Source organism: Pipistrellus kuhlii, unplaced genomic scaffold (genome assembly GCF_014108245.1).
Source record: "Pipistrellus kuhlii isolate mPipKuh1 unplaced genomic scaffold, mPipKuh1.p scaffold_m20_p_5, whole genome shotgun sequence".
In the NCBI taxonomy this organism is placed as follows: Eukaryota; Metazoa; Chordata; class Mammalia; order Chiroptera; family Vespertilionidae; genus Pipistrellus; species Pipistrellus kuhlii.
Window position 1 is genome coordinate 65,456,177 of NW_023425551.1, and position 24,604 is coordinate 65,480,780.

Genomic DNA, 24,604 nt, shown 5'->3' on the forward strand with positions numbered 1-24,604 from the left:
TTTCTCAGTTATCACCCATGCCATATCCAATTTCATAAGAGAAAAATAAATACCAAATTCTCAAGAAATATAAAGCAAGGCTGTGATTAGGTAAAAATGGGACAGTGCATACAAAAACCCCAAGGATGTTGTGCTCAAAACCTTCGTTAGTTTTGAATCGAATTTCCTAGTATGAAAAGTAAATGTACTTACTTACATGTGTGAAAGAATGATAAGATAGAAAAAATCAATTTAGTGTTTGTATATAAGACAGACCAATTTGTTTGCTAGGTGTGAAAATTAGGATTCTGAAACAAGCAAAAGAAAAATGGGCTTCTTTTTATATAACTGTTACAGTTTATAATGACAAAAAACACAGAACACCTTCCTACAGGCATCTGAAAACAAAGACTGAAATCTCAGAAAGAGTGGTTTTCCATACTTTTGGACTTCACAAATCAGTAATTATTTTTTTAAGTATTCATCATTTCATAAATAATAAATAAATAAATAAAAAATTAAGAAAGAAAGGGACTCAAATATTGAAATAAAGATAAGCTATTTATCATTTTTATTTTTCTTATTTATTCTAGAGTAGGTAAATCCTACCACAGACCAGCAGTGACCCACAAACCATTCTTGGCATTCAGTTTCATAGAGAACTCCATGTATGAATGAGGCGCTTCTGAGATCCGTACTCTCTCCTTTTAAGACCCCTCTTTTCAAGGAGCTTCAATTCTTCGGACCAAACGTAAGAGAAAAACCTCTCTCTGAAACTAATAACTGTAACATAGACTGAAGTCATATCAGAGAACTAATGTCTGCTGATGAGTTATCAGAAGGCATATTTCAGAGTCTACTATATGCATTTACTCTGGCTGATTTTACAGGCACTCCTGCCATGTGTTTGTACCAGAGCTGACCTTTGGCAGAATGCTGAAGAATATATTGAGTAGATGTAAGGTGAGGCAAGAACAAGCGTATTCTGAACACCTTTTTGCATTAATCTAGGTGTCATTTTAAAAATATATATTTTATTGATTTTTTACAGAGAGGAAGGGAGAGAGAGAGAGAGAGAGCTAGAAACATTGATGAGAGAGAAACATCGACCAGCCGCCTCCTGCACACCCCCTACCAGGGATGTGCCCACAGCCAATGTACATGCCCTTGACCGGAATTGAACCTGGGACCTTTCAGTCCGCAGACCGATGCTCTACCACTGAGCCAAACCAGTTTCGGCATAGGTGTCATTTTTTAATCTCATGTTAAATCATAAAAATATAGGGTTGGCACAAAATAGAGACAGACTCAGAGAGAGCAGGCAGACAGCTCTGGGGTTGGGGAGGCCAAGGTTGGGGATAAAGAAAGTGAGCAAAAAAAAAAAAATTTTTTTTTTAAGAGAGAACTCAAAAAAATTGCAGGGGTAAGCAAAGGTAGGTTTACAGTTGTTCATATGGAAAAACAATAATCCTATATAATAAAGAGGTAATATGCAAATTAACCCTCATGCCATCACAAGATGACTGCGCCCTCAGTGGAGGTGGGATTTCCGTAATGAGCAATCAGCAGGGACCTGAGGTTGTGCCCACGGGGCAGGGAAACTGAGGTTGTGCCCCCAGGGCTGGGGAACTGAGGTTGTGCCGGGCTTGAATTTTGTGCACCGGGCCTCTAGTACCTCAACTGAGGTTGTGCACCCGGGGCTAGGGAACTGAGGTTGTGCCTGTTAGGGCGGGCTTGATGGGGTACCTCATGTGCTCACAACTATAAACCTACTTTTTCCCAACCCTGTATAATCAAAAGATATTATTATAGTAACAATACTTTAAAAAGGAAAATTTAGGTCACTAAACGTTGCCAAAGACCTCGCCACAGCTGAAAGGCATCAGAGCTGTGATTCTATCTCTGAATCCAACATGACATTTTAAGCACTCAGCACTGTCAACTGTGTTTGGACCATTACCCTGTGAAATCCATCAATCTCTTTTTCAGAATGGTCTTTGCCCCATGAAAATGTACCCCCAGGCTGCTGACTTTTGTTTTCCCAAAAAGTCTAATAAATGTCTTCAAAGCCTCCCGAGAACTAACATAAGACACCCACCCTTTTTTTCCCCAAAGGAAACATTTCTTTATTAAAAGTGCTTTTTTTGTGTGAAACTCTAAGTTTAAAGTGAGGAGAGAATTGCCTGCATCGGTGCTGTGCCTATTGCTCCCTACCCATCACAATCACAACCTTGTCCACAGTCCTGCCCAGATCTATTAATAGACATTTCCACTTCACAGGATATTGCTTTTATCCAAAATCATGATGGAGAACAATACATATAATTATTTGGAGGCACTTATTAAGATCTCTTTTATTACCTTTTAAATCTTGTTCTCTCTCTCTTCCTCTCTCTTTCTTCTCCTCTCTCTCTCTTCTCTCTCTCTCTCTCTCTCTCTCTCTCTCTCTCTCTCTCTCTCTCTCTCTCTTCTCTCTCTCTCTCTTTCACACACACACACACACAAAAAAAAAAACAAAACACATTCAACATTCACACATACACACAAACACACACAGGCAAAAGCATTCACACAGGTTTAGTAGCTAACAAATGTCCTTTGAGAAGAAAGCCTCTATGTGGACCCAGATAATCATTTTGGATTACATGGAAAGCCATGGAAGATTGGCAAGATTTCAGACACCAGACATGTGGAGTCAAGGCTGGTGAAACTAAGGCTGGTGAAACTAAAGCTCATAAGATAATAGGAACATTGTGAATATTATCACCAATTCTTTGACAAGCATACACTGAATTATCAATCAATTGAGAACAAAAGCAGGACACGACGTTGGGGAAAGTAAAAAAACCTATTAGAGACCCTTTTCTGAGTACCTAAACCTTTGATTGTCTGGGCCAATCTGGTTAATATTACTCATGGTCCTGAGTAAACCAAAGACAAGGTCAAAAAATACCACAAACACTTAATATGCTCCTGTGCTTCTCCAAGGGTAATATAAAAGGAACATATTTTCCAACTTTATTGAGGTACTAGAGGCCTGGTGCACAAAATTCATACACAGGAGTGGGGGTGTGCCCCTCAGCACAACCTGCACCCTCTCCAATCTGGGACCCCTAGAGGGATGTCCAAATGCCTGTTTAGACCTAATCCCTAAATGGGCAGTTGGACATCCCTCTCACAATCCAGGACTGCTGGCTCCCAACTTCTCACCTACCTGCCTGCCTGCCTCATTGCCCCTAACCATTTCTGCCTGTCAGCCTAAACACCTCCAACCACTCCCCTGCCAGCTTGATCGATGCCTAACTGCTCCCCTGCCAGCCTAATTGCCCCTAACTGCCCTCCCCTGCCAACCTGGTTGCCCCTAACTGTCCTCCCCCACCGGCCTGGTCACCTCCAAATGTCCTCCCCTGCTGGCCATCTTGTATTGACCATTTTGTGCTGGCATCAGGTGCGAACGGGTCTGGCGCCAGCAGCAGGTACAATGCCAGCAGGACTGTGATATGTGGGAGCAAAGAATTTTCAGTAACTACTAGAGGCTCGTCCCAATGACAGTGACTAGTGCCCCACCTTGGTCTGGCACCCCCACTCACCTGCTTCACCATCCCACCACTACCGACACCTGCCATGTTCTGCACTCTGCCATCTGCTGCCAAAGCCCACCATATTCCATGGGCACCCCCTGGTAGTCAACGCACGTCATAGCAAATGGTTATTTGGTGGTTCAGTTGTCCATCGTTCAGTCTATTTGCTTATTAGGGTTTTATATATATAGAATGCATAGCCCATAGACATGGTCAATATGGTGGTGAAGACGTGGGAGGGAGGTGGGTAGAAGGTGAGAGGAGGTGAGGAATGGGATGAAAATGAGAGATATTTGTAATACTATCAACAATAAAAACACATATTTTTTAAAAACAGAAAAGAAAAAATGCCTCAGAATCATTGATGGGGAAAAAATAAAAATCAATAGAAAAAAAATATCCTCACTCCATAGGTAAGAATTAAAATAAAATAAAATAAAATAAAATAAAATAAAATAAAATAAAATAAAATAATAAGGCCTCATTTCAACCTCAAATAATAAGTTACATGTTCTCCTGTTAAAAAGGAATAAGAAATCTACCTATTGTGCAAAGAAGCCTGATACTTGCAAACAAATACCAATAGTACCATACAGGATAGGCGCTGGTTGCCAAGACACTAAGCATGTGTTAGAAGGTTGCAACTTTCAAGTCTAATCTTCTGAGAACAAAGAATAATAAAGTTCCCTCAAGGTAAATATCAGCTTTGATTATTTGATTGTTGTACAATGGAGTAAACACAAAGTATATGTACAATCTGAGGGGGGGGGGAAATGACCACAAAGAGGGAACTGAGGTCCTGGGTCATTCATGAGAGAGACATGGGGTGGTTAGGAGTGTGGGTTCTGGACTCCTTGACCTGAGACCAAACACTTCCACTTAACTTCCTATATGTCTGGGGCGACTGACTTTAGACTCATTTCAACTAAAAAAATGAGAACATCATCATCCACCCCTAGAGCTTGGTGAAGATTGTCAGGGAAGTGGTTCGCCTACTTCCCAGAATGTGGAACATGCCCTAACCATCGATAGTATCAACATGCAGGCAAAATTACTGGTTTTCTTAAACTATCAGTCATGAAAGACCTTGTTATAAATCTTGCTATTGCATTAAAAATTCAATTAAAATACTTTGTAAGAATAATGCCTTAAATTATTTGGGCTACTGAATGAAAACACTAACAGCTGTCCATTCATGATAAAATATCAACAAAAAACGATATTCTCAGAAAAAGGCACTCAGCATGCTCAATCCTTTCCAACAACAACAGGCTCACTCTTTCCTACAGTTACTGAAAAGGCCCAAATAAAATTGTAGTACCAAGAATTTTAAACATAGTAGCCCACCCTTATCTAAGGGGGATAGATAGATAGATAGATAGATAGATAGATAGATATAGATATATATATAGATAGATATATAGATAGATATATATATATATATATATTCCAAGACCCCCGAAGATACAGATCATATTGAGCCCTAGGTATACTATGCTTTTTCCTATACGTATATACTATGGTAACATTTAATTTATTTATTGGGCACAATCAGAGATTAACAACAATAATTAATAATAAAATAGAACAATTATAACTATAACTATATACTGAAGTAAAAGTTATATGAATGTGGTCGCTCTCTCAAGATATCTTATTGTACTGTACTCACCTTTTTATTTAAAGGAAGAAATGTATGGCTTCTCTTTGGCATATTCGAGTCACTACTCTTGCCCTTTGGAGTCATTCTGAAGTAGGATAAGGGTCACTTGAGCACAAACACTGTGATGCCACCACCGTCCACCTGATAACCCAGTCGTCTACCAAGCCACTACCAGGCTCAGAGCGTTGTCTAAGCATGGCAACGCTCCACAAAGGGGTGATTCCCCTCTCGCGAGGGCCTGCTTGAGATTTCACCATGCACACAGAAGGGTAAGCAGCTTAAAACCTACACATTGTTCATTTCTTTCACTTTCCATTTAATATTTTTGAACCATGCTTGGCTACAGGTAACTGAAACGGCAGAAAGCAAAACTACGAGTAAGGAGGGGCTACTGTACCTGGGGGAAGCAAGAAAATGATTGCTTTTACATCTCAAGTATTATAAAAACAAACTAAAACCAGGTGTACAAAAATGCCTGGTATCTCAAGTACCCTGTTCTACCTTATCCATACTTGACAGTTGTTGCAGAGTATGAGAGAGAAGAATCTACCTCTCATTCATGGAGGATAAGAAAAAGAATCTAAGCAAAATATAACCCCAAAATAAACATGAAAGTTCTCAATGGGTAATGCAGATTTTATTTCCTAGATATCGTATTATTTATAACTGCCAGCGGAAAAGAGTTTCCGGATATCTGAAAATGTGCTATTTCTATAGTACTTAATTTCTACAAGTGCATTATAGACATAACCTATTCTTGAGGCAAAAACAAGGTAAAATTAATTTTTAAAATGGTACTAAAGCCCTAGACAATGTGACTGAGTGGTTAGAGTGTCAGGCCCACCCACAGAAGGGGCCCTTGTTTGATTCCCGGTCAAGGGCACCTACCTGGGTTGCAGGTTTGATCACCAAGCTCTGGTCAGAGGTGCATGCAGGAGGCAACCAATCTATATATGTATTTCTCTCACATTGATGTTTCTCTTTCTCCCTCTCCCACTCTCTCTAGAAATCAATGGAAAAATATCCTAGAGTGAGGATTTTAAAAAAGAAAGGTACTGCCAAAACCGGTTTGGCTCAATGGATAGAGCATCGGCCTGCGGACTGAAAGGTCTCGGATTCGATTCCTGTCAAGGGCATGTACCTTGGATGCAGGCACATCCCCAGTAGGGGGTGTGCAAGAGGCAGCTGATCGATGATTCTCTCTCATCGATGTTTCTAACTCTCTATCCCTCTCTCTTCCTCTCTGTAAAAAAATCAATAAAATATATTTTAAAAAGAAAGAAAGGTACTAAAATAGTATCTTTGTGGCTGTCCTTCTATCCACTATGAGAAAGTTCCACAACCTCTAATACTATTTCATTAGCACTTTGGCTAATACGTATGGAGTCGGCCATTTTCCTCCTGTCACCTTCTGTCTTGCTACTGCCAGTGCCAATCTGCAAGTCTGCCACCAATGCCAGGGCTGCCTGCCAATGGCCACAGCCACCCCGAGGTGCCCAGGGCTCTATGTTGAGCATGCTGACATCTCTGTCAAAGCTGCTAGTATCAAGCATATGGACACGTAGTGCTTTTCACATTGCTCAAAGACTTCACGGAAAACAACTCTTTTCATTTTCACTCACAAGTAAAATTGAGGAGGTTGAGTTTGAAGTCAATCAGAAGGGGAGGCAGGGTGACTCTTTTTCTCTGAACAAACAACAAAGCTATCTCATCTGGTTTTGTTTGTTTGTTTACAAATATATTTTATTGATTTTTTACAGAGAGGAAGGGAGAGAGAGAGAGAGTCAGAAACATGGATAAGAGAGAAACATTGATCAGCTGCCTCCTGCACACCCCCTTCTGGGGATGTGCCCGCAACCAAGGTACTTGCCCTTGACCAGAATCGAATCTGGGACTTTTCCGTCCACAGGCCGATGCTCTATCCACTGAGCCAAACCGGTTTGGGCTCTCATCTCTTTTTCCCTTGGGACCTGGGGATAAGACTCTGCCTGGGAGGCTTTTTCATGTTGCTCCAAGCCAGTCTTTTGAAAGTGCCAAACTGTCAGCTCTCCAGATGTGGCGGAATCTCAGTGAATTCAGTTTAGGCTCAGGTAGGGACCCCTGCCAATTGTCAAGTCAGATAGAGTGCTTCCCATAGGCACACACAAAGCCAGGCCTCTGCAGTTTAAATAAGGTTTCTTGAGGACCACTTGCCAAGTATCAGACACAGCCTTCGGTGCCAGGAAAACTAAGATCCTGGCCTTGAAGAATTGTGGTCTGCTTGTGGCCAAGCCTGTTTAGGCAAAAAGATGAAAGCACCCAAGGTATCCATAAATCTGCTCTCAGGTAAAGAATAAGACACCAAATATCAGTGTGACTTTCATTCTTCTCAGATAAAATCTCATCTATTTAGCAGGATTATTAAAATATGTGAGATTATGATGAAAAAAGTCACTGTGAGCTCTTTGAAATATAAGGGAAACTGAAAAAAATACTATTCAACCCATGACAATTTGGCCTTTATTTGAACTATAATATTAGGATTCTACAGTTTAGCTATAAGAGATGTGCTGCACAAATCAATTCACTGATTTACATGCTAATGTCCTGCCAACATAGAGGAGCCATAAAGGAATTGTTCCTCTTTCATAACATTTGTATTTTTATAGAAAAATATGCAGCATATTGTCCACTGTATAAATGGCCTTAAATTTCCCTGTATGCTATTATAGATCAGTAATTCCACTACTGTGTCCATTATTTTTACCGATGAACAATATTTAATTTAAAAAACATTGTAATAAACATCATCATAACTAGATACTTTTATATTTCTTCACTTTAAACAGAATCCTAGAGTACCTGGCCAGTAAGTATATAAGTATTTAAGGCCTCTGTGCATATTAGGCTCCAAAAAATGCCCTCTCAAGCCCTGCACGGCCCACCAGAATCGAAAAGGTAAATCCCAAAGGGGGCATGACTGTGGTGGGATTGCAAAGAAGAGACTTCATTAAAAATCTCTAAGACCAGTTACTCCTTCTCCTTCCACACCCCATGCCCAGGATAAGCACCAACCAGGAGGCCAAGAAGCTGCAAGCAAAGGACTCTCTGGATGGATGGATGGATGGATGGATGGATGGGTGGATGGATGGATGGAAGAATGAATGAGCTGAAGCAGATGGAACAACAAACATGCAGGATACCTGAGACTGAAAGCTGAATTCAACAGGAAAAAGAAAATAGAAATGAAAAAAATTATTTTTCACATTTTCTTCACACATTCTACAAGAACTCTCTGTGATAAGCTTATTAATTCATGCTGACATTTTCCTCCTCCAGTCTCCCCCTAGGACATGATATCCCAGAGAAATTATAACAGTTTCAGGAAAGCAATCCTATGAGCTCTCTCGTCTGCTCCTGAGATGAATGTCATCAAGTTAGTATTTAAAAGCATGGGGTGGTCTCTGAATTGCTACATTCTGACAAGGGCACAGGGCTTTTTTTGGAGAACAAGCTGGGGGTGACATCTTTTGCAGAAGCAACACATGCAAGGAAAACGCCCATTAACTGAGAAGAAAATTGATGAAAGGCCCCTTGAGAAAATTTAAGGTTATAAATAAAAGAGAAATACCAGCAATTAAACCACAGACATCCTCTCACCATTTAAAAAAAAATCACTTCCTTATATTTATGAAGATCATGTAGCAAAAGAAAGCCCATGACTCTTTAAGCAATTACATCACTAATACAACAGTCTATTTGTCATTCCCTGAGAGGAGCCATACTTGGGACAGAACAACTAGATATGTAAGTAATTGTAATTCTGACACAATGAGAACCTAGAAAACATTTCGTCGCACATACAGTGTGTTGTAAATGTCACTGTGAAAGCACAGCTCAGTTAAAGCCGGCAATCCATCTCCCTTCTGTTATTCACCATCACTCAGAGCTGTATCAAAAGATCCACTGAAACAGTGCATCTCAGACTTACATTATCGGCAGACACTGCTTTAATCAGCAGTGGTTTTCAAAGGACTGGATGGCTTCCAGAACTTCATTGGAACCATAAAGTTGAAATATCGATCCTTATCAGTTTCACTTTACTTTCACCTCCCCTCCTGGGTTCTAATAAACACAGCCCTCATTTTTCTTAAAGGAATAAGAAAAATGGAATTGGTGGCTGGAATTTGCCATTTCTGCACAGTCCACTTTTCCCCAACCTCCAGTGTTACACAGGGACTAAAATTAGAGTCGCAAAGGGACTACGATATCTGTGTCAGGTACTTTGCAGGGAGTAGTTAGAACTGCGAAGGGGAATGAATAGAGCTCAAGGAACCATTTTAAAAATAACATTTAAAACACTGACCTTATATTTTCTAATTTTTTTTTATTCCTGATGAAAACACACCATCCACTTTATTTTATGTAATATTATAAGAAAATAGAATGTGTTGTTTTGATAATGTTTCAATGTTAATATTGAGGATACTTTTTTCACCTACTCCATAATTTTCACTCACAACCCAATTCCTTAAGACTTTGTTGTTTCACCAGGAAAATATAGAAAATATATGCCATTCAACTCATGAGTACTAAACTATAAACATACTGTGACACAAAGAAGGCTTAATCTAATAACAAGGACTTTTGTTTTACATTCGGTCAGTGATGACTTAAAAATAATAGCTACTTGAAGGTTTCTCAACAAGCATTATTTGGCATGGAAAGGATTTAATAACTACACAGCCAAAGGACATTTTCTGCAGACGTAAAATTCTAAAGAACATATCAATCTTTGCAAATTCAACCCAACCTCTCACTTTGTAGATTAGGAAACCAAAGGTCAAGTGATTGGTCAAAGGCCACAAAAACACAACTTTAACACCAGTACTGATCTCCTAAACTCAGATACAACGTGCTTTTTACCATACTAGATGGCACTTAAAAAGAGATGGAGGCCTCTTCTCTGGAAGAAGTCCTCACCACACACACACACACACACACGCACGCACACTCCCCAAAGGCACAGTCTCTTGGTTTCAGTTCTCATAGATATTTAGGATGGTACACAGAACACCTGCATGCACTCACCTGCCCAAACTCATCATTTCTCCATTATCATCATTCTGCAATTTATCATTCTACATTATACAAAACTCATTATTCTGCAATTATGCCCATTTTGACTTCAATTCCCACTGCTTAGTAATTTCTCATTGATCCCCATAGTCCACCATTATCATGTCATCTCACCCCCTTCCTCCTTTTTTAAAATTTCATGCTGCAGATTCTTCAGGGTTTTTTTTAGATTTTGTTGATTAGCGACATTGAGCATCCTTTCATGTGTCTATTGCCATCTGTGTGTCCTTTTTGGAGAAGTGTCTATTCGGGTCACTTGCATATTTCTTAATTGAATTGTTTGGGGTTTTTTTGGTATTGAGTTTTGTAAGCTCTTTATAAATTCAATTTAAAAAATAAAATAATTTTTACCTTATTAAAAATGTATTTGTTTTTGGCTCTATGGAGATGAGGCCAGAAAGAGGTCAGGGTGAAATTATTTCTTATGCCAAGAAAGATTTAAGACCAATTATTTCGTTGTTCAACTTTGACCTGCCAAATGATAGGGGTTTATGGTTACTCTTTGCAACTATACATCGTCAGTGGAGTAAAATCAGAATATTATTACTTGTAATGTTGAGGGATGTCTCAATTCTGGGGAAAACATTATCCATGAATTCTCTAATACCAGGTACAGACTGATGAATCCTATGTCCAATTTACTGACTCCTCAGAGAGTTCTTACCTCCCTTAGAAAAGGGAATAAGTTAATCATGCTAAACTTTTATATGCAACACTGAGCTCAGAGCTTCAGAGCATTCTAGTTCTAAATTTCTCTTACTTGTCTTCCTGTTGAGGCACTAACCATAAAATTTTGTTCATTCTGCCCATCTGTGTGTTTTTTTAAATAATTATTTCCATAGAGCATTTTAAATGTCAATGTATTACAGAGCTCTGGGTCCTCTATGGAGAAAAGGGAATAATAAATCCAAAATATAACTGTTGATGAATAAGCCATCCTGGTAAGTACCACAAATGTGTTAGAGAGGCTAGCAGCATACTTAAAGATGTCCAAATGCCTTCCATTCTCCATGATAGTGTCTCCCATAAAAACAAACATGAGTCAGCAGCATAAGGGACTAAAGTTTGGGAACAAATGAATTTACAAACTCTACTATCAAAATGGCCATGCAGACAAAATGGGCATTCCATGAAACTTTATCAGTCACTCTTACAAGTGGCAGAGAAATGGAAGGTTTCCAAAATAAATAATCAAATGCCAATGAAAAGAAAATATCATTGTTGGTTTGTTTTCATCTTTCCTTCATTTTGATCTACCAAATTAGTTTATTAACCTGTTAACCAAGTGGGACCTATAAATACGTTAAACGTAAACAATATTGGGAATGGGTAGGATGTATGAATATGTCCTTGAAATATATGTTGCGCCCTGAGAGGGATGGTATATATATATTTTTGTAATCTTTATAATTGTAAATTATAAATGTTTGTAAAACTTATAATTTTTTAATTCGGTGTTTCCATTTTTTTTGTTGGTATTCTTTTCTATTTGTTTGTAATTTTGTATTTTCCTTTGTGCCTTAGATATAAATAAACGAAAAAAATTATATTTCATTTATTTTAATTAAGTATAAATAAAAAAATAATAATATAAAATTATGTCCACTGGGCGTGGCGTATTGACACTTCCTAGTGAAAGAGTATGCACCCATTGCACGTTGCATAATTAAAAAAGGGACTCCCCGGTTAACAGATTAAAGATCCAGGGCAATCAATCTATAATAATAAAAGTGTAATATGCTAATTATCGATAAATCAGACATCCTCCCGGACATCCTTCCGTCCTTTCAAACGAAGCCAGGGTTGCAAAGGAAGCCTGGGTCCTTGGTGCCTGCTGGTAGCTAGAGGGAAGCCTGGGTCCCAGGTTCCAGAGGGAAGCTGGTGCCAGCAGTAAGTCAAAGGAAAGCCTACCCTTGCACTAATTTCATGCATCAGGCCTCTAGTTGTGATATAAAGATACATAAGTCTAGTACCTTACCTCCAGATACTTATGACCCTAAATTGACCATTTATTTTATTATATGATGTTATCTTGTCAGGAATTATGTATAGATCAGAAACAACATTCATGACCTACTGAAAATAATCTCTAAATTACACATCTGAAACAACAGCAATATAAATTTTTTCTTTAGGTGTGTCAGTGCTTACTGAGCACCTGTAACAACTATTCTGTTGAGATACAGTTAGAAAAATAAATATAGATGTAGATGTCAGTTATAAAAAATTGGGAGCTTCCTGGGTGAAATTTGAAACTGGCTCCCTTACATGAAGAACAAGAAGACATGGACAGCAGACCACTCCAGATTTGTAGGTGGTAGGTTTAATAAGCAAGGGAACTTACATATGAAGCTTTTCTTAGGCAGCCACAAGACAAGATTTTTGCATCTGTCCAACAAAATCTTAAAAGTTTATATAAAGGTTTTAACTGGGTTCAGTCCTCTAAGTCATCCAGATGTTCTCAACAATACCTTACTCTAATGATCATGTCTTTGAAAACAGCTCCCACTGTAGGAACGGTGGGGGAACTAATGTACATTCCAAGAAAAGGCTCAATCAGACCTTGAGCCTCTGATTGCCCAGGGTCCCATTCATGGGTCAACCAGTGGTTACATCCTCTCGATGACCTCCTACAATTGAAAATATTATGATGGAAAAAAATATGTTACTACATAAAATGCTTTAAAATGGCTCCCTTTGTTAAAACATTCTGATGAACAATTATAGACTTGCTGTTGTAAATCTATGTGAGAAAAAAAATGAATTTGGAATATTTTTATTTGGTCCACTTAAAATATTCCCAAGCTAATAAAACTTACCATTATTATTTCATAATCAAAACATAGTAGTCTCAAAAGAAACCATCAACAAAACAACAAGAAAGCCGACTGAATGGAAGAATATATTTGCCACTGTTATATCCAAAAAGGGCCTAATTTCCAAAAGTTATAGGGAATTCATACATCTTAACAAAAGGAAGATAAACAAGCCAATCAAAAAATAGGCAAAGGACTTAGACACTTTTTGAAAGTGGACAAACAGAAGTCCAAGAGACATATGAAAACACACTCAAATTCACATCATCTGAGAGATGCAAATCAAAACAACAATGAGATACCATCAGAATGGCTGTCATCAGAATGGCTGTCATCAATAAATCAACAAACAACAAGTGCTTATAACCAAAGGAACCCTCTTACACTGCTGATGGAAATGCAGAATGGTGTAGCCACTCTGGACAACAGTATGGAATTTCCTCTAAGAAAATTAAAAATGAAACTCTCATTTGACTAGGTAATCCCAAGAAATCAGAAACGCCAATCAGAAAGGATATATGAACCCCTATCTTTATAGCAGCACAATATACAATAGCTAAGATTTGGAAACATCCTAAGTGCCTATCAGCAGATGAGTGGATTAAAACCTGTGGTACATCTACACAATGGAATACTATACTGCTATAAAAAAGAAAGAACTCTTACCATTCACAACAGCATGGATGGACATGGAAAGCTAAGCAAAATAAGCCAGTCAGAGAAAGATAAGTATCACATAATCTCACTCATTTGTAGAATATAATGAACAACATAAGCTGATGAACAAAAATAGATCCAAAGACAGAGAAACATCAAACTTCAGAGGGAAGGCAGGAGAGGGGGGGATGTGGGGGAAGAGATTAACCTAAGGACTTATATGCATGAATATTAGTATAAGCATAATCAATGGACACAGACAATGGGGGGGGGGGCGGTGAGGGCATGAGGGCATGTGCTGGGGGGGGGGGGGGGGGAAAGTGGCCGGAGATAGATCAACAGGGGGGAAAATGAGATATATGTAATAGTATATATAATACTTTAAACAATAAAGAATTTATCATGTGTGTTTCCATTGCAGTTCTTAGTACCCTGTCTTGTTCAAAATAGGCATTCAGAAACATGTATTGATTTGAAAGACTCATTTCGGGGTTTTTTTTAGGACATTTCTTATAGACACTAGGCTGCATCTCTAAAGATGCTCCCTAACATTTTTAACTCGTCAGCAGATAATAACATTGGGAATTATAACCAAAGTGCTAGTTCTGTGTTTTTTGTTTCCAACAGATCTCTTTTAGTAAATAATTAATTTAATTTGTATTAATTGAGCTATGAATTAATAACTAATTTAACCTAATTTAAAGTTATGCTTCACTGAATTATCACAGAATTTTAAAATGCATAATTTCCTTTTTTCTGTGCTTCTACACTTTACCCACAGTATTTTTTTAATTTCTTTTTTTTTCTTCATCATACTATTAAAGATGAAGTGGCATAATCACAAGATTTTTTTTTTTTTGTGAGATCATAAGGAAATTTATATAACATTGAATAAGTCTTTCACTAGCAAGGTCAAAATAAATTTAATATATTTTAAATGTAAAAAGTTAAAATGCTATTATTTAAAAATTTTTTCAGCTTCCAATTTGAAATACACCATGTTTAAAAAACTGTCAGGTTACATAATTTATTTCTCAAACTCAGTTACTTTTACTCAATAAAGTAATATTTATGATATTCAGAAATTATCTCCTGTTTTGATTTGTGCCAAAACTCAATATAAAGGGAGCTGGATGACATCCCCTTATTATCATTATTTTTATGATATTTATTAAAAATTTATTGCTTCATAAGACAGAATTGTGTCTTGAGACACATTATATGAATGTGGTAGAAATTATTAAATTTATGCATGAGATCTGTTTGTCTTATCTCTTAGAGAAATCATTATTATGTCAAAATGCCCTGAGGTGTATGATCCTTTTTACTACAATATATTAATATGTGAATTATTCCTTTTCATTAAGATACTTCAGTTGAAGATAAATATAAATGAAATTCTTTTTGATGCATTTAATAATGTAAAAGAAAAAGAGTTTGGAGAGTAGTCAGAATTTCTTGACTCAATTTTACTCATTTAATAAAATATACTAAATAGACAGGTACTTATTTTTTTTAATTATTCCAGAAATATCTTCATGTTATAGATATAAATGACTCCCAGCTTGAATTTATTGTCCTATGTATCATTATTCTGAAAATGCAACTTACAAACAAAATCAGACAATTAATATGTTGACACATCATTTTAAAGTGTGTCCCAGAGAACACTACTTAAAATATTCACTGCTACTGCATACACATGTTATAAAGCACTATATTGGTAAAGAGTTTAACGAACACTAAACCTCCAGGGGGTTTCATAGCCTTCAGCATGTTAGAATACAGTATGAGTCTCCATGGGGAAATATACGGCCTAGTGAATTCCCTACACAGAGTTTCAGAAATGTTCTTGAGAATAGACCACAGCATCTCTTTGTGAGGAAGCTGAAAAATCAGAGTTCCAAGAGGCATATTTTGGGAGACACATGATACAATGGTTATTCAAGCCTGACCAGAAAAACACAAAAGATCCATTCAGCATGAATACCAATCATTGTGGAATCAACAAAACTGAAAAGTGTTGTTACAAAATAGCCCCTTCCCTCCTCCACGCCCTCAAAAAAATGACTTTTCATATAATCTGGTTTTGCAGAATCAAATACTCAACATAATTGAGATTGGCATCGGTAAATTTAGAACATTTTGAATGATTTGAGAGTCATAATATTATTTTTTAATTATCAATTGATAAATGGATGTAAAAGGGAAACCTTCAATTGCCAAGCACCCAGAAATCTACTTTTAATCACCAAAGAGCAACAAATTAAGGGCAAAAAGTCAATAGCTAAAGGTAGCAATTCACAAGGTACAATCAACATTGCATATGTACTAAAGAAACCTAATTTATTTTTCTCTATATCTTTGGGTAGAATGAACTGATGATTTTTTTTAAACCTACTGACCACTGATTTTCTTATTTGCTACAAATCTTATATTCAAAAGTTTTTTACAAACAAAGCTAACTATGCATATTATTTAATTGTTATATACTAGAACATTGTTCATGACAAATACTCCTCTAAATTTAAACAAGATGCATATTATAACTCAACAGTATTATAAGCATATTTAAATATTTAATGGCAAAATATTCTGTCCTTTTAAAAACTACATCTTCATAAACTATTTAAAATAAATTTAATGATTTTCAGAACTTACTAAACTCCACAAAACTACATTTGAAACTATATTCAACAATCTAGCCAATCATATTATATTACATTGGTTTTAGCAAGGAATACACTGCCCCATGAGTTAAAGTTTTAGAATATTTATTCATAAAAACAGAAAAAATGTTTAACTAAAATAATGTCTATTAAAATCTTTCAAAGATATCTACTTTTCAGCTCTTACGTAGAGATACTGCACATAAGCTAAGAGTGTTAACAGAATTTCTATATCTGGAAGGTGTTTGAGTTATGGATCTAGTTCTCTTTGTACAGGCAATTGCCCCAAATACTGAACTTCAATGCATTCCCTCCCTGCTGAGAACCATCCCTTCTCAGTGCAGATCAGATGTCCTCCTGCCTTCTGATCTGTCCCACATTTTCTCCAATCTTCTGGAAGTTAATCAGAGGCTAGTCATGGGCCTCTCATCCCAAGAATGTTCATAAATTTGGTGCTACTTTCTCCAAGGGAGGATTCTCACTTCTAGAATGATAACTGTGCTTCAGGTAGAGTCAGGCATGCGGAAAGTCTGACCTTTGAAATGTTTATATCTACATCAAATCACTTCAAATAATAAGAGATCACTTCCACTTTTGTTCTCTTGGCCCAAGTCCACTATGTTTACTTGCAAAACTTCTTGTAAAACATTGCTAGGAAGATCTAGGTCAAATTTCACACTAACATACAGCAACTCTTTATTTATGTACTTATTGTCTATCTGGTCCCATAAATGTTTTATTATTATTAAGCAAGTCTTTATGGTGAGCATATCGGAAATATTCTTTTACTTTGAAATGCATTTCGGCTTTCTCTTTCTATATTAGTAAACTTTGGGTATTTTCTCTCAAAGAAAGTTGGGCGGAAACATATTGCAAATCACAGGCTCAGTCTAGGGATTTCACATACATCATAGTTTTTAATCCTCAAACAGCCTTCAAATTAGGTATTACTGTTCCCTCACTCACAAGTGCATTAACTTAGACACAGAAAGCTTAAAGGAAGCCCCACAGTCCTACACTTAGAAGCTGGATGTAAGAATTCTCACCCATTCCTTTCTGACTTAAAACCCCTCATTAGTTCTACAATAATATCTGGCTTTTAAAAACAGTCAAAAAGCAAAACAGTCTATGGCCATTACATGTTTAGACAACCATGTGGAATAAAGATCCACAATTGATATTCAAAATTATGACCTAAATCCTTTAAGTGAAGGTTACATTTTAATCTAATATATTTCTTCAAGACCTTAAAGTTCTAATATACTTTAAGAGTTTTAACTCAATATGGTTATTCTTTTTATAAGTCAAGTATTAATATCATTAATAGTGAATAAATCTCAACCTCAGGCATCCAGAACAATGCATTCTCATCAGTTTAAGAAATCACGGTTTTATAATCAATATGGTTTTACTTTTTGCTATTTGCATGACTATCAATATTAGCCATGTTCTATACCATTAACAGTAAATCTACAAATATAATTAGCCTCCTATGTCCATCAGGTGAACTATGATTCTGCTCAAGGTTATAGCATATTTGTCTGAACAAATATAGTTGACCACAATAGTTCATTGACATTTAATTTTTTAGCATCAAGGTAAAGTTACTCCTATAACTTTTAGGGCAAATAAATAACAACTTTCTGTTAACTTTATCCTTACATTAGAAATTCATTAACTTATTCCATAAAACATTAAAATATTCTATAATAATGATATATTTTCCTTGATATACATTTCTAGTATCTCCAGGAGAAATTATACTATTTTGGGGGAAAATATATTTGCTAAGCTTTATGCCCACAAATAATTTTTCAGTATTGACACAATCACAACAAGGGCTCAAAATAAATTGATTCTGGTTTTTTTAGATGGAGGTAAAGAACATCATTTAACTAAACAACTTTGTCCATATTCTAATAATGAAAAATTGTTAATAACTTTAATACATTATTTTTTCTAAAGCCCATGGAATTCTCCACTTCAAGGTCGTTGGCCATAAAAACATGAAAAAACAGATTGGCTAACACAACTTTTCCAATCGGTGGCAGCTGCTTCTTCACTCTGACAATTATGTTATAAATCTGTACAGGCTAAATCTCACAGATCTTACCGTCAATTTCTCCTCTGAATTCTCATTTAACATGCTTCCTTTTTCATGCTTTTCAAATTCCATGATGATTAGGAGAGAGAGAGAAACAGAAAAAGAGAGATTCGGATTCGGTCTAGAAAATGATGTGACGTGCTTACATGTTAGATATTGCAGGACACTCCAAGTTGTGAAAGCCCAGGACACTATCAGGAAGCCCTGGTGATAATTTCGGGTTAGCTAGTGTTTCCATTTATAGATGTCCAAGCCCCATAAACAGAGCACTGAAGAGGAGTCAGGCAGCTGGCCTTAGATAAAGATAAATGTCACTAGATATAAAAGCAAACTCTTCAACAGGAGAATATTCGAACAGGTTAGGTTCTCTGAATGAAGGAAGACGTGTGTGACAAATAGCCCCTGTCAAAGAATTCATTAACAGCCTTTGGAGCAGAATACAATACACTTTAGAATACAGGACTAATAAATCAGCGGTAAAGGACTAATGTGATAGTCATATAGCAACTATGAATCAGCCAGTCTTAGTCTCTCAAATTTCAATTTTTGTCCTGATTGTCCAGGCATTTATGTATTATTTGGTAGCTCAAAACTTTTAAAAGTCAATTGAAGGGGAAGAGCAAAGGAGAAGTAATTATAAGTTTTAAGACCCACAACACGTATATTCAAAAGGTGTTGCCAATTCTGGTCCATAAAAATTTGGCAAATGATGTTGAGAAACACCATGAAATAACAGTCATGTTTCTTTTCACAAAAACTGATTTTGTTCTGGATTTTCTACCGAAAACAAAGTTATGAGATAAGAGATGAAATTTATATCTCGAGTGGAAAAAATGTTTTCAGAATTCTTTAGAAATTGTTGCATGACATAAAGAAAAATGAATTGTGTAGCTTGCTGGTAATTAACTCTCCCTGTTGTTTTACAGCAATCCAGATATGTTGAGGGCAATAAAAAAATAAAAAGATTTTTAGAGTCAGCTAAGACTGATCTCTCTGTTGGCTTAATCCCTCAGCCTGCTTAAAATGTCCTATTAACATCTATTTCTGACCTTAACTCAGATGTCCTATCAGTGTTTTCTTTACTTCTTAAGAAAACACTTTAGGTAATGTGCTATAAAGCTCTGTCTTTTAGCGTGATTGCAGCTGGTCCTCTGTGGCCAGGCAGGGTTGCTAAAGCCTACTCCACATCATGATGGAAGGGCTGAGGATTTCAAAAGTGGACATATAACAGGCCTAACTAGTCCTGCTTTAGCATAATTCAAAAACCCTATATTATATATTCATGGGCAAAAGGAACTCCCCTCTTTGGCTCAACTCTGAATTCCAGAAAGGGACTCATACATGCTAGCTGTTGCCCTAAAAAGTTTGAAAATTTAAGTCTTCTAGGTTTATCAGAGTGCAAGACTGGCCTGTGTCAAAAGCAAGGCAATCGTTGAAATTGTACTGTATGTGAATGGAACCTCTGAAATCTCTCTGTGGGGGAGGGGAAGCACAGTACAAATGCAAAAAGAAAATTCAATTCTGGCTAGTTTCATGCCCAAAAGGGGAATTCAGGATCTAGTTAGGAATAGAGGGATGATGGAGATGAAGAGAATAGGGATAATGGGAGGCCTGTGCCAGTGGCAGTGGGAGGGTTCAAAGTTTTGATTCCACAAACATGCACAGAGTACCTATAGCCAGTGGAGATTATCCTAGTTGCAGCAGATTTTTTTAAATAATAAATAAAAATTAAAAAGATACAGTGTCTACATTTCTTTCCTTAAATAATGTAGGCATGGCAAGATAGAAGCAGGGTAGTAACACTCGTATACAGCACCTTTCCATAGCATTCACCAGGTGCCAGAAACTGCTTCAAGCCTTTCCATATATTATTTCAATTAATTCTCAGAACTATTCTAGACAGTAGATACTATTATTTTCTCCATTGTTAAAGGCCAAATTATCTCTCCCACCAAAAAAAAAAATGTGTTGAAGTCCTAACCCCCAATATTTCAGAATAAGACTATAGTTGAAGATAGGGTCTTTAAAGAGGTAATTAAGATAAAATGAAGTTATTAAGGTGGGCCTTGATCCAGTATAACTGGTGTCCTTATGAGAGATCAGACCGTCAAACCTCAGAGGGAAGGTAGGGGAGGATGGGAGTAAGGAGGAGAGATGGTCAACCAAAAGACTTGTATGCATTCATTTAAGCCTAACTAATGGACACAGACAACAGGGGTGAAGGCATGAGTGGTGGGGACAGGGGGCGGGGAGATAATGGGGAAATAAGGAAACATATGTAACTTAATCAATAAAAAAAAATTTTAAAAGTAGGAATATAGAAAAAGAGAGACTAGAACAAAGATACACATAGAGGGAAGACATTGGGAGAAGATGATCATCTACAAGCCAAGGAGAGCAACCTTTACAGAAAACAACCCTGACAACACCTTGATCTTATACTTTCAGCCTCCAGAACTGTGAGGAAATGCGTTTCTGTTAAGTCTGTGGTATAGGTTATCATCGCCCTAGCAAACTGATATGCCCATTTTAGAGTTAAAAAATTAGACACAGTTACACAACTAACAGGTGGCAGTCAAACCCCAGCCCAAGTTCCTAGCCACTGTGCACGTTAGTGCCTCTGATCAAACAGTTTCCTAACAGGCATAAGAGAGAGGGTGGGGAAACAGCACCAGCATGCGTGGTAAATGCTATCTACTCCATTGATTTAGAGATATGTTTAACATATGTTAGGTATGTTTTAAAACAAGAGTTTCCTTAAGTAAAAGTATGCCAGAGGTTTTGGTCAAGATGGCAGTGTAGGTAAATGCAGTTCAGAACCTCCCAAAACCACATCAAAATTACAACTGAAGGACATAACAAGCATCATTCAGAACTGCCTGAAATCTAGCTGAACAGATTAACAAAATACAAAAAAAAAAAAAAAAAAATCAAGATGACAGCACAATAGCCATACTGTGGAGTTAAATATCCTATGTAATAAAAGCCCAGCAATCAAACAGCAGAATGACTGGTTGACCAGTTGCTATGATGCACACTGACCAACGGGGCAGACACTCAATTCAGAACCTACTCCCTGGTGGTTAGTGCACTACCATAGTCTGACCAGGATGAGTGGTTGCTCCCACTGAGAACTCTGGGCCAACAGGCAGGAACCCAGGCTGCCATTGGTCACCTCCTCACCCCAGGCTCCTCCCCTCACTCCCTGCTGCCTCCTCCGATGCTTGCAGACCATGCAATGCCATCACCAGACTCACAGAGCTAACACCAGAGTCTGGGAGGTGGGTTCATGACTGCTATGAGACAGAGGCCTACTCCACCGCCTATTAGTGCTATTGTCCCTGGGCCCGGCCCCAATTGATCCCTTGGAGAGGCTAGTGTTCCAGCTCCACAAAAGATGTTGGGCCAGGGAGCAGCCACTCAGAGGGTGGGTCCACAGCCACTTAGCTGACCAGGATGAGCAGAGCTCTGATCTCCACAAGCCATACCCCCACCAGTGCACAAATCTCGTGCACCAGGCCTTTAATCTGATATTAAAAAGTTTTGATAAAATATTGGAAAGTGAAGAAAGATTGAGTATCTTTGCTGACAGAACAGATGATCTCCAAAGAACTACCAAAGACTCCTTAAAAAACAAGAAAGATTCTTAAGAGGGTATGGTGGAAACATTTAAAAAGATTATAATCATCACCATGGCAATTTTTCTTTCATTTGTTTAAGTATAAATTTAAAGCAACCTGACCCTTCTTCTCTCCACCCCCAATAGGTACCAATAAATTGTTCCATGCAAAAGCTAGTTCTCATTCACTTGCTGATAAAGCAGAAGAGACTGAGTCCCACTGGTCCCCTCTCTGTTAATCAATCACAACAAACCTGGTCCTCTCTCTGACTGTTGTGCTCTCTCCCCACAATGTCATGTGCCCACCTTCTCACTTCATCCAGCTGTTCCCCAATGACCCCATCAAAAATAGCAAACCTTCTGTTCATTTATTTGCTCTTGTCGCCTTTATAGCTCTTATCGCCTCTGGTATTTTATTATTTCACATGATGATTCAAGTTTATCCATTATCTACTTATTTGCAATTCATGTCTCTTACTTGAGTATAAGTGCCAGAGGGTGCTTTATTCATCACTTTATCCAGGCACTAAAAACATATTATAAGCACTAACAAATTCATGTAAAGGAAAGAAGGCAGGAGGAAGAGAAAGGAAAGAATGAAAGAGGGAGGAAGGAAAAGAGGGTGAGATAGGAGGGAACTGTATCAAATGGACATTACAAGACATTTGATACATTATTTTTTTAATATATTTTATTGATTTTTAACAGAGAGGAAGAGAGAGAGATAGAGAGCTAGAAACGTCGATGAGAGAGAAACATCGGCTAGCTGTCTCTTGCACAACCCCTACTGGGGATGTGCCCACAAGCAATGTACATGCCCTTGACCGGAATCGAACCTGGGACCTTTCAGTCCGCATACCGACGCTCTACCACTGAGCCAAACCGGCTTCAGCTGATACATTATTTTTTATAAAACTTTGGTAAGAAATAGAAAAATAAAATGCATATTTATAAGATATACAAATCATACTATAGATTAATAGAATGGTGATTGTTCACTTATCTTAAATAACTATTAGAGGAGAAATAAATAAATAGACTTAGACAGCAGGAAGAACTGGTTTCATTTGCAGATTCTACCACTTTCTAGTTTTGTCACTTTGAGCAAATTAATTCTGAATTTCAGTTCCCTTTCCCTTAATTAAAGGTATGATACCAACCTCTTAATGTTGTCACTAATGATGGTACAAGGAACTTAACCTAGTGTTAACCTAGCTTCAGGAAGGTTCTCAGTAAAAGTATTTGCCATTATTTTCCTGGGCTATGTGAAGTTTACCTAGAAAAAATATATACCATATATACCATCAAAGTCTTAAAAATGTGTCACACAAATTAACAGAGAAAATGGGATAAACTATTTGCAAATCATTTTTCTGGTAAGAGATGTACCCAGAATATATAAAGAAATCTTATAACTCAACAATAAAAATGACAAATAACCCATTTGTCATTAAAAATGCATAAAGGGCCCAGCCAGCATGGTTCAGTGGTTGAGCATTGACCTATAAACCAGGAGTCACAGTTCAATTCCCAGTCAGGGCACATGCCTTGGCTGTGGGCTGAACCCCTATGGGGAGTATACAGGAGACAGCCAATCCATGATCCTCTCTCATCATTGATGTTTCTATTTCTCTCTCCCTCTCTCTTCCTCTCTGAAATTAATAAAAATCTATTTTTTAAAATGCATAGAGGATTTGAATACATATTTCTCCAAGAAGATAAGTGAATGGCCACCAAGCTACAGAAGTGACCCTAACAGGTTTGGCTCAGTGGATAGAGCATCGACCCGCAGACTGAAGGGTCCCAAGTTCGATTCTGGTCAAGGGCATGTACCTTGGTTGTGGGCAAATCCCTAGTAGGGGGTGTACAAGAGGCAGCTGATTGATGTCTCATTGATGTTTCTAACTTTCTATCCCTCTCCCTTCCTCTCTGGTAAAAAATCAATTATATATACATATATATATATATATATATATATATATATATATATATATATATATATATGTTTTTTTAAAGAAGTGATGTTCAACAAATTTGTGATTAGAGAACACAAATTAGAACCACAATAAGATAACTCCACATACTCATTAGATTGACTAAAATCAAGAAATGGACAAGAACAAGTTTTGGCAAGAATGTGGATCAACTGGAACCCTCATCCACTGCTGATGAGATTATTTAATTGAACAGCCATCCTAGAAAGCAGTGTGATAGTCCCTAAGAATTTTATAGAGTTACCATATAATCCAGCAATTCCACATGAGAAGTGAAAACATATATCCACATAAAAACTTGTACACAAATATTTATGATAACATTAATAATAACAGTCAAAAACTAGAAACATCATAAATGTCTACCAATATATGAATAGTGAAATGTGATAAATCTATATAGT

At 37.2% G+C, this 24,604-nt stretch overlaps 1 protein-coding gene across 5 annotated transcripts in view; it reads right to left on the minus strand.

Moving 5' to 3' along the window:
* Positions 1-18,743, minus strand: part of LOC118706153 (muscular LMNA interacting protein) — a 241,572-nt gene extending 222,829 nt beyond the window's left edge. For all 5 annotated transcript variants that reach the window (XM_045572971.1, XM_045572969.1, XM_045572966.1 and 2 more), the window contains exon 1: positions 18,597-18,743. In XM_045572971.1, the coding sequence (XP_045428927.1) occupies positions 18,597-18,659 (63 nt within the window). In that variant the 5' untranslated portion in view covers positions 18,660-18,743. The remainder of the gene's footprint in view (positions 1-18,596) is intronic.
* Between the last annotated feature and the right edge of the window lie 5,861 nt (positions 18,744-24,604).